This window comes from Plectropomus leopardus, chromosome 22, assembly GCF_008729295.1.
Source record: "Plectropomus leopardus isolate mb chromosome 22, YSFRI_Pleo_2.0, whole genome shotgun sequence".
NCBI classification, from domain to species: Eukaryota; Metazoa; Chordata; class Actinopteri; order Perciformes; family Serranidae; genus Plectropomus; species Plectropomus leopardus.
The window spans coordinates 7,442,475-7,454,067 of NC_056484.1; the positions used below are offsets into that span (position 1 = coordinate 7,442,475).

The 11,593-nt window shown below is 38.3% G+C and overlaps 1 protein-coding gene across 1 annotated transcript in view; it reads right to left on the reverse strand.

Moving 5' to 3' along the window:
* The window catches only part of dcn (decorin), a 35,090-nt gene extending 25,604 nt beyond the window's left edge, over positions 1 to 9,486 (reverse strand). The window contains exon 1 of the mRNA XM_042511406.1: positions 9,441 to 9,486. Within this exon, the coding sequence (XP_042367340.1) occupies positions 9,441 to 9,471 (31 nt within the window). The 5' untranslated portion in view covers positions 9,472 to 9,486. The remainder of the gene's footprint in view (positions 1 to 9,440) is intronic.
* Positions 9,487 to 11,593: the final 2,107 nt, after the last annotated feature.

Sequence of the window (11,593 nt, forward strand, 5' to 3'; positions counted from 1 at the left end):
TTTTGTCTAATCTATTCAGATTGGCACCTCCTCTCAGTAAACCTCCGTCTCTGTTTTAACCCCATTCCCTAAATCTTGACTGGGTTTAAGTTGTCTTAATGGAGCATTGGGTTTATTGGTCTAAATTAGAAGAGAAGGCATCTTGGGGACTATGTGGGAGGTAGTCCATTTGGTCTTTTTTTCTAACCCTATCACTAGAAAACAATGTCGCAATTGGACACTTCGTGTGACAGCTACCGTATTGTTAAAGTTAGGGAAAGGACGTTACGGTTTATAACACTAATACCGCATCTCCACTGCATGGTTCCACTTGATTTCACAAAACTCACTTTTGGTATCAGGTCCTTTTCTATTCTTTGTTTTCCATCCACAGTGCACCTTAGTACAGGTGGGATTTTCAGCGTATCACCACAGCACTGCTTCGTAAAACTGCCATGACATCATCTTGATCGTGACACTTACTGAATTCTTTCATTGGCAACCCAACAGAAGAGCTGGCACTTTGACGTTTGTACAATGTAGTGTCCAGGTTGCCATTTTTAAAAAGGGTCAGGTGAATTAAAAATTTTGGTCGCTAGTGCATTAACTTGGCTATATAAAAATGTCAGAGTTGTGAAGGATGTCTCGCACAGAGAAAAGAGTCGTCGAATGTTTAGAGGGTATAATGTTTGACATGTTCATCATCTAAAGGCCTTTATACACCAAGTCTATATTTTACATATGTTATTAATCTTTTAATCTGTTGTTAGCTACAGAAACTTTGCACATTAAGTCCGATGCATTTTATTTTTCAGTTTGTAGTGAAAATTCGCAGTACAAGACAAAATTTTGCAACATACTTCCTCCCTTGCCTTAGTCTTGACTGGAGCTATCTCCCATTTCTTTTCTTTGCATTTAGCACCAAGGCTACCTGAAAAGGCTGAGCTTTCTCCCTTTTTTGCCACCATTAACCACATAAATATTACTATCTTAGAATTTTAAAAAGATGCCGTGTGCCCTATTCTTCTCTCTTGTTGCAGATGTATGTGTCTTGCAGTTTATGCCACATTTTATTCACCGCTTTTTGTTCAAACTCTTTGGTTGGTTGGATACAAAATATGGCAGATTATTGAACCTGTTCCATACAATTTAATGACAGACAACAGTTTCGGAGTCAGTGTGTAAAGTTTGTTTTTAAAGGGCCACATTTTCATGTGAAAAATAGTGACTTCATGTGCAAAGGCCCTTTGTTGGTGATCTGCTATTTAGCAGTTAAAATAATCTGTGGTTGATGGAATGCCATTATTTTGCAACTATTTCGCCATAAACCAAAGTATTGCACAAATGGACAAATTTATTTGATGTCATTAAACGAAATGTCAGAGAATCACAGAAGTTATTACAAGTCATCCTGAAGGGGACATGAATGTCTAAATTAGGTCATTGGAGTCCACGCAATAATTGTTGAGGCATTTCTCTCAAAATCATAAATGTAAACCTCATGGTAGATGAAAAGTTATTGGGATTCATCCTTTTGAAACGATATCTTCAGCAATCTTTCAGTAAATTGATGTAGTTGATGTTAAGATATTTCATTAGAGAACTGAAAATTTTGACCCGCTGGTGGCGATAGATAAAAATCATAGGGCAGTACTTCCTGCATTGACACTGAGAGTAAGTAAGGAGGTACAGAATTGACCAGTATGGATTAATTCCTTGGGATAATTGGCTGCTTTTTGAAAATATGCTACATCTGTTTTCACACTCTAAAAAACAAAGTTGCTTTGAATCTGGCCTTACTGAACTAGAGCTCCCAAAGCTGGATCAAAACAGGACAAATGTGGGGTTATATGGGGTTTGTTTTTTAACCTAAAGCGAACCCAGCCCTCACCTTATCATAATGACTGGAAGATATCGGGGGTGGCCAAGTGTTTTGACTGTGTCGTGCTGTTGCAGGAAGGTCACAAGTTTAACTTCTGCATAAGCCAAAGTCTCCATCAGCAGCCATGTGTCGAGTTGGCGAGGTCTCGGCCTCTATCTGCTTTCTTATTGTAGTTCCCTCTGGGTCATTAAACCAGCCATTGAACTTCGAATGGAAATTATGATACATGGATAAAACCTTTGTATTAGTAATCTCTATTCTTGTGTAAATCCAGACTAGTTCCTCTTTAATGTCCCGAATTGGATCTGAAATTCCATCCAGTCAGCACTCATGGATTTATGTCACAAACTGAAGCAACTGATGGTGACACATTTGAATGACATCTTTCTAAATCATATTTGATCCTAAAATATCAGAAAAGAATCAGTGTTTCAGCACTTTCTTCTTCAACTCTTGATTTTGATCACAGTTTGGATCAAAATGACAGTTTTAGCAGGAAAGAAAGAAACTCAGCTGCTCTTTCTCTTTGTCTTTTGCTCCATTTTCAAGACTGAAAGGGATCAGATAGCACAAGAGCAGGTTTCATCCTGCCTTGCTTTTCCTCTCTCAAGATGACTGTCTTTCCCAGCAGAAGGCAAAGGGCAGACCACACAAGTGGCGGCCCTGAGTGGGTCGAAATGGTCCATCTTGGTCTAAAGAAGACTCTTCTTTTGGATGGATAAGCGCTTTTAGCACTTTTTCAGGGTTTTGTACAACACAGCGACTTTCGCTAACGTGCATTTTGTCGCCTGAGGTTCAAGTAATCCCTAAAAGAGTTAGAGAAGCTCAAATTGAGTCCACAGATGGAAGGAAAATACTAGCATGGAAAGAGGTCAGAGGCCAGGAGGATTACAGCATGATGTGAAGCACTGGATAAAAGCAGGTGTCTAACACAAACCATGAGATCACACCTGGCATATTTTACAAATATGTGATCGAGAGGAGAAAAAAAGTCTGCATCCTTCGATATTTGGCAGATACTAAAAACAGGCCCCATAAGAAAGAGTGAGGAAGCGGCTTATGACACGTGGCTGTTGTGGAGACGCATAGATGTCTAGTGTACTTGATTCTGTTTAATATATTTAAGACAACAAATAAAAAAGAACAAAAAAATAACAGAATATGCAAGGCCAAAGTTAAAAGGCTTAACACCAGCCTACCGCAAAAAAAGTCTGCATTTTACATTTCTGCAAACCCTGAATACATTACATTTACATGTTTCATACATGGCGGTTGATGGTGTGCCACTTAGGCAAGACCCCCGCCAGCTGCAGACCACTGTTCAATACCGATACATATCAAAATCAGTCATTGCTGTATTTTCTGTGATTTTTAGACGCCAAACATGGATTTTTCTTTTTTTTTTTTGCAATCCGGGGCTCTTTTTTCAGCAATTTTCTAGTTACTAGTGGGGTGTTTTTTAGGGATTCGTCACTGTATTTTGAGCAGCTTTTTAGGCATTACAAGTGGTTGTTTTTTTGCCCAAACATTGGTAATTTTCTGGCCAGGATAGTGTCATGAAAGCGGTTGTTCCTACCTAATCATATGCTAAGCAGAGCGTTGTTGAAGACTGACCATATGGGCTACATAACAATGTAAAAATGAAATGCATACCAAAGGTCACTGACCACTCTGGGAGTAAGACGGGGTTGAAAAATGTAGGCATGCTTTCAGTCTCATGGACACTTTTATAAACAAATTTGCAAGTAATTAACGTCAAAAGTGGATACATTTTTTTACTTCATAATACAGTTAGGAGGATGGCTGTCTGAAGCTACAAAATGTAACAACATACTGTTGCTGAAGAAGAAAGGGCGGCATAGTGGGGGTGATAAATGTGTTGGCTAATACAATATTACAAGAGGAAAGATATGGACATAATAAGCAATAAACCCCTGTTTTCTATTTGCCCCTCCAGTGTTGAAACGAAGTCTATGCCTTCACTGCGTTTCATCTACAAAAACACCTAAGAAACAGGACTTTGGTGTTCATCTATATTTATCTTTTCCTGTCTCTGCATTTGTCTAATTCTTGTTTTTAGCTGCCGAAATGGTAAAATTAGTGAAAGTTATAGTGGAGATCTAACCTGCAGAAGTCTTTGTAACTGATACTGATGTCTGACCTTTATCAGGCAGATAAAAGTATTACACCTTCATGAGTGTCACATTGCAAAACACATTAATTAAAGCTACCCTGCTACCTTTGTTCTCAGGTATTAATATCTCACTGCAGAACAAAAGAACACAGAGACAAAAGTTTCAGAAGGACAGTGAAAGGTATGATGGGATCAAGCTTGAAAAAGGGAGCAGGGTGGGTTTACTTTTTTAGAAAGTGGGATTTCAGGTAGCCTTAAGTTTAATGTGTGTGTCTGGAAGAGAGAATGAAAAAATGTGCAATGGTTTGCAGGTATTATTACCCGTGCTTAGAAGGAAAGAGTTTTTCAGAAAGAGGTCAAAGGCTCCATATGAAGTTATGACCTCAGCATCTCATCGATTTGCTGGAGACCTCAGAGGATTTGTCAAAAACAAAAAGGGCAACGCAGTGATCAAATGCCGACAGCTGTGGTTTTCTGGACACAAAAATGCTTTGATGTTTGAGCTTGCCTTGAAGAAGACTCACTGTACTTCATATCAGAAATATAGTATTTAAGTAAATGCGAGACAATTTTTTCATTGCATTGCCTCAGCCTGGCTCTTAAGCTGGACATAAAGAGAGAGACTCATGGGTAAATTAACCAATAAAATGATTTATTATCTAAAAATAATCAAAATAACACTATCAAGTTGCACATATAAGTAGGAGGAATCTGTAGAGCAGGGGGTGGATGAGAGAAAATATACTGCAGGGGTGCTGTGCTGTAAAAACAAAGAAAGAAGAACCAAAAGACACAACACAAAGGTGTGGTTACAAGCTCTGCTCGCTCAGACTGACTGCTGCTGTTATGTGTGCATGGAGCACACTGGGCCCAGGTGTGTCCACTGATGCTGATTACACTTGTTAAGTCTGAGAAAATACAATCAGCACAAGCACAGGAACCTGGCAGAGAGGCTGTCAGAGTATAAAGAATCACTTACAGGATGATCCATTGAGACAGAAAATATAACGAGGATAACCTCACAGGCATGATTCCACTCTTTATAGGACTATTCATTCAACATGTCCGAGGATATGAGGCGCATGTGAAGTAGTAATAAATAAATCAATAAATAATATAACATAACATAATAATAATACTACCAATAAAAATAAAATAGAAATCTAATAATACCAATAACCTGAAAATAAATATTTTTAATTAATGAATATTATACAATGATGAAATTGACAAATGAAAATGAATAATAATAATAATAATAATAATAATAAATAATAATAATAATAATAATCCTGTAGCATACTTACTATGAGAGCACACATTTCTAATTGTCTATAGTTTGGATGTACATCCCAAAATCAATACTGAACAAATGATGGACAACATTTTGAGAAATTGGCTTTTTGGATTTATGCAGTTTGCTGCAATTAGAATAGAATTCTGATGTGTACTAATATTCATACAATAAATGTAGGTTTTTTCCCTTTCTTTTTCAGAAGTCATGTTTTTCGTATCAACAAAAAGTATGCATCTTTTTGGGTGACATGAATATTATGGACAATTTTATGAAGTGTTTCTTGCCATTTGTCAGGGATAACGAATGTCGGTGGCATAAGCCATTCATCATTCTTCTGATAAATGAAACTGAATGAAAAGTATCTTTATTCTGATTTCCTTACATATTAGTTTCAGCTTCTATTAAAGACATAAAGGCTGATTATATGTCACTGCTTCACACAGAAACTACAGACATATGGAGGGGACTTCTGCAGGCTGGTTTGCCTGTGCCGACATGCTTTGTAAGGCGACTAACCTGCACCTCACTCAACATGCAAACACACACACTCATACTAACTTTTCTGAAAAGAGCCTGAGGCTATATCTACGCTCTGATTCACCTCTATACATCCTCTGTATCACTCCATTATCTGGCGCTCTGCCCACCATTCATACAACCTCTTCTCTGTAAAAAGGTAACGTTTTTCATTCTGTCTCACTTAAACCTTACGCGACACTACAGGAGCATTCCCACACCAACACGGTCTCTACTGGTGTATTACAAATGTTTGGGCAGAAATAAAATCATTTTAGGGTCATTAAAGTCAGTCATTGATGCCCTAAAGTGAAATGATGTATGAGAATGTTAATGACAAAACGCTTATACTGATGTAAAAAAAGCTATTATGGGTCATATCTTTAGGTCTTGACAGGTTTGATGGATGGAGGCATGGCGACGGGTGTGGTTCAAATAAAAGATGTAGCCTCGGGGGACGTCTCGATAAACAGCTTGTTTAAACACCTTGCCCCATTTGAGTGTTTCAGCTGCTCAAATGCTGAAAATGAGTAGAAAAAATAGAGTTTGATAAAGATTTCTTTCCGCATTCATAAAACGTTTTGAAATGATAGATTTTACTGAGTATACTCTTACCGCAACGACTTTTGTGAGGAGTTGGACAGAGATAATTACACATATTCTAACGAGCACTGTGTGCAGCCTCATTGCCTTGCTCAAAGGTACTTTTATAGCAGCTACTACTTGAAGGGAAGGCTAATGACATGTTCTTCCAATATTATATCAACTCATCCCATAATCAAAAAGACATATTTATTTTCTCACATGTAGTGTTATTTATCAACCTAGATTGTTTAAGTGTAAGTGGTCTAGTGGTGAAAATATTGGCTGTAGAAATGTCTGCCTTCTCTCAAATATTATGGAACTAGATGGCCCTCAGTTTGTGGTGCTCAAAAAAAACCCTCAACAACCATGTCACTTTCCAAATATAATGACCCAGTTACTCAAGATAATGCACAGACTTCGTTTTTAACAGTTTCATGTAGGAAACATTTTATTTCTACCGAAATACACCAGCTGCATCACCGCACTGCAGGAAATCTGCATATATTCACTGGCTACGTTTGTGTGCGTGCTAATATTTCATTATAATTCAGACTATGACTATATTCTGAATTTGTTGTGGTTCTTATTTCTGTGTCTGTGCTGTTTCCCTGCAGGGCTGCAGACCTTGATTAGTGCAATCAGCAGCATTGGACACACCTGGGCCAGGTGCCCAAATATTACATAGCAGCCTCTTTGTTTTGTGTCTTTTGTTTCTTTTTTCCTTGTTTTTACTGCACGACAGCCATAAGGCACATTTTTACTCACTCACTCCCCACACTACTTACTCTGCAGATTTGTTTTGATTACTTTTTTGGTTAACAGATCACTTTTATTGTTGTTTTACTTGGTGTCTCCGGATGTTTTTTCACAGCTCTATTTGACAAAAACATGTACAAAATACGTCAATGATAGCACAGATAACTGACATTCTACACAGACCACAATAAATAAAAATAATAAATAATCATAATATCAATTAATAAATCAGTTAAAATCTGTTGTTTTTTTGTTGTTTGTAAGAGTAAGAGAGAAAAGTGTTGAATTGAATTCAATCAGGAAAAGGTAGAACTAGCTCCATTATGCCAGAGAGAAGGCAGACATCTTAACAGCCAATATCTCCAACATTTGGCAACTCATTCTAAATCAATCTAGATTTTTGGAGTTAAATATCCCTTTAATGTACTGAAACAAGACAGCCGTGAAACCCGCAGCGTCACCAACTGTGGGAAAAAATCCTCGTCATGTTCTCATATACTGAGAATGACCCAGCATGTCGTTTGTGGTCAGCTAACCCCACTTCAGCGTAACGAGCTAAAATGATGTTTCATTTAGAGAGTCGGTGCAAAGGGAGCCTTGATGTGGCTCCATTTACCAGTGAAGGGGGACGTGATGGACTCTGGATTGCTGCATGTGTGAAACCGTAAAGCCAAATGGAACATAGTGTCCCCAGTTACCAAGTAGGGTTCATTAAGTTGCATTTCATGGAAAAATGCAAAAAAAGGAACATTTAGCATGCTTAAAATTATATTTAAAAAGAAATCTTCTGTGTAAATATTAAAATACCTGCACCACATGTTTCCTACATATTATTCTATAGTAAATCTGCACATAGGGAACATTCCTCTGCAAAGAAAGTTTTGTTAGTCTGTCATATGCTTGTCATTCTCAATGACAAACCAACGGAAGCCTTTAAAGCACTCAGTGCAGGACTGTACACAGAAATCCCGTCCCAGACTCACTAAGTAATTTACCATCAGTGGAGCTCTGTCATTCCCATCTCTGACTGCAGTGTCTCAGCCGTGATGGACAAAACAGACCCTACACACACACACTATACACACAAATGCAGAGCAGAGGCACCAATGATGGCAGTGACAAGCCGACAATTGGGTTCTGGGCCAGTGGTACTGTGGGAAATGACCTTATTTGGACCAATCAAAGTGAGGCTGTGTGTCGATGCTTATTCATATGATAATCACACTGAGGAATCCCGTCAGTTTGGTTCACTGTTTACAGCCTTTCCTTAAAGTCACGAGGGGCCACACACACACACACACACACACACACACACACACACACACACAGACAGAGTTTGGCAGGTTGGATGCCAGCTTTAATGGGTATTTTTCATGTTTGAGGTGAGATGAGTGCCCGGCTGCCAGTCTGATAAACCATTACTGCAGAATAAAATCCAGCCCCTCTGCCATTAGTGGCCTAGTTAAATTTTTTAACTGGAGAGCCAAAGTATCGAAGGCCACACTGTTCCCATCAGCAGCCATAAAATCATGCGATACTTGACCCTTGGTATCCATTTCTGCACTGAAATGGATACCGAAAAAAGACTTAAAGGTCCGGTGTGCAGGGTAGGTGGATATAATCGAATAAATATGTTTTCTTTAGTGTATAATCACCTATAATAACCTCAGAATGAGCGATTTATATCTGCACTGCCATGTCTCTAAAGTAGCCCTGAGTGGACAAACCAAACACTGTTTAGGTCCATTTGTGTTTTTTGTCAGAAGAACAATGATTTTTAACATGAAACTGCTTTACTGAGTGTTTTTACTGGTGTAAACCTGGTTTGTTTGAAAAAGAAGAGACCTCTGTGGATAATTCAGCTGATGGTAAAAACCGAACAATGAACACTTCAGGAATTCTAACCAGGAGAGGTTTCAGCTAATTGCAATCTGCAGGTATGACCACTAGATGCCACTAAAACTTACACACTGCTCCTTTAAAACAGTGAATAATCAGGAGATAGTTTGGAAGACACGCTGCTATGATACAAATCTGACTCTTTGTTCCATTATGCTTTACTCTGAATTAGTCCCAGTGACTGATTGCGAATGTGGATGACAAGAAAGTTGAATAGCAAGACTGTAAAGCCCAGGAAACGTTCATCACCTATTATCATAATAACCGACACAGAGAAAGCCTTTTCAGGGAGGCAACTCCATCATTCGCTATTCCTCCCCACTCACCCGTTGGCCCCACATGGCTCTAGAAAGAAAAAAAAAAAAAGACACACAGGCGACGGAAATACTCACTCAAGTGGTGTTTTGGTATAAACGTGGCCATTCAGGAGCGGCAGGACTTTTTGTCTCCATGGTGACAGACTCCTGCTCGGCGGAAAGCAGTGAAAGAGGGAACACTTCCCAACCAGCCAAGTTTACATCACACCCTGTAATAAAGGAGAAGGATATGTCGAAATCGGCACACACAGCTGCCTGGATGGTGAGACTCGTAGAATTAAAACATTGATTAATTGTGATTGCATGGTTTGAAATTGAGCGGATAGGGTATGGGTTGTTAACCCTTTAAAGCCTGGAATGACATCAGATTTCTTGTGCTTTGCTTAGACACCTTTCACATACATTTAAACCACTGAAACATGAGCAGTTTGATTTGATTTCTCTTTGAAAACATGGCAACGAGCCATTTGGCAAGAGATGACCCATAAATAGAAATAAATTAGGAAAAAGTGACAAGAAAATGACCTTAAACTAGTTTAAAAAGAGAGAAAGATTGAGAAATTATTAGAAGTAAATAATAATAATAATAATAAATGACAAAAAACCTAACATTATTATTGTAGTTGTAATTGATTACGTTCTCTATTTATGTATCTATCTGTCTCCCCTTTTTTTTGTTTCTCACTTTCCTTTTTTTCATACCTTTTACTTTAATTTTTTGTAAGCAGCAGGTAATTTTTTAAACTCATAACTTAACTTCTTTCTGTGGTTTTGAAAGAATTCAAGCCAATTCGCCTAGGTTTCAAAGGGTTAGAAAATGAGGATTTGCAAACCTAGTCCGTAGAAAGAAAGGAGAAAATCAGAACAAATAAGGGTTAATGTGCAGTCCTGAGGCAGTATGTCTGATCAGTGCAGCCTTCACTTAATAAAATCTTTTACATAGTCTCATTATAAATACCTAGTCAAACACAGCTGCATGGCAGCTGAATATTATGGCATTAGAGTCCTGGTTTAATGTGATTGCATAGTTTTAAAATGTGGAAGTGGGATTAGGTTTGTGAACAACAAGAGCAGCTTTGCGATGTGGAATGGAATATTTGCTAAAGCAGAAATTTTAAAAAGGAACCTTTTGAACAAATGAATTTTAACTGCCTCATCATTATGTGGATCTTTTACGATATTCGGCCAAACCTCACTCTTTTATTTGGGTTATTCGCTGGTCTTAGCAGCTTACTTTTGTGCTAGTTCAAACCGTTTTGAATTTTAGCTGCAGGGAATGAGTGGGTGTACAATCCGTGCCTTCTAAATACGCTGCAAGGCTGGGCTGGAACTTCAATCCACACATGCAGTCTTATCAACACGACCAGAATGGAATGCATTCTTCCTTTGAATCAACCAATTAAGCAAATCACATCTTGTTAAATTGATATGGGCATGAACTAGTCGTAATGGATGAAATCCATTAATGACTAAACCCACATCTCTTGAAATGTTTGCTTTTGTCTGATGTGATGAGAAGCGTCTCCGGTGTTGGATCACGGTTCCATGATACTTTTAAAATGTCTCCACCAGAATGATTGGAATACTTGCAGACAGCAACACTGGCTTTAGTCACAGAAAAGACATTTTGTAATCAGAGCCATTTTTGCAGGCAGTGCGCCTGTAAAAATGTGGACCTGGAATAACCCACTCTGCGTCTCCTACAGTTCAGTAAGTGTGCAGCAGTGAAGGCCATTTTCCACTTTGACTGAAAGAATTTTATTTGTCAGTGATGTTTATTTTCTGATTTTTGAGAGTATTTCTCCAATGAGGGCAAAACTGCCTGAGTACATTGCTGGTGAACGAGGATCAGTGCATGTGAACATTTGACATGCAACTGCAGTAAACATTGGAAAAGTCTAACAGAGTCAGTAGCATTTTTGAAATTTTATTATAGGACAGAACAATTGTTATCTCATGGCACTGAGACACTTATCGAGGTGAAAGCAAAATGCCTGATTTATGAACTTTTCCAATTGCGCCTACAAAGCATAACAGCCAACCACCATAAAAACTAGCAAGCATTGACTTGGTTTTATGGACAGCTGTTTGTGCCAGGTACTGAGAAATGGTGACCAGTTTCCAACACTTTACAGCAGTTCATCAGTTCACAGATACTAAATGTTATTTAAATCAGATATTTCATCCATATGTTGTGTTAAAATGCTATAGCCAAGTTTAACATATGC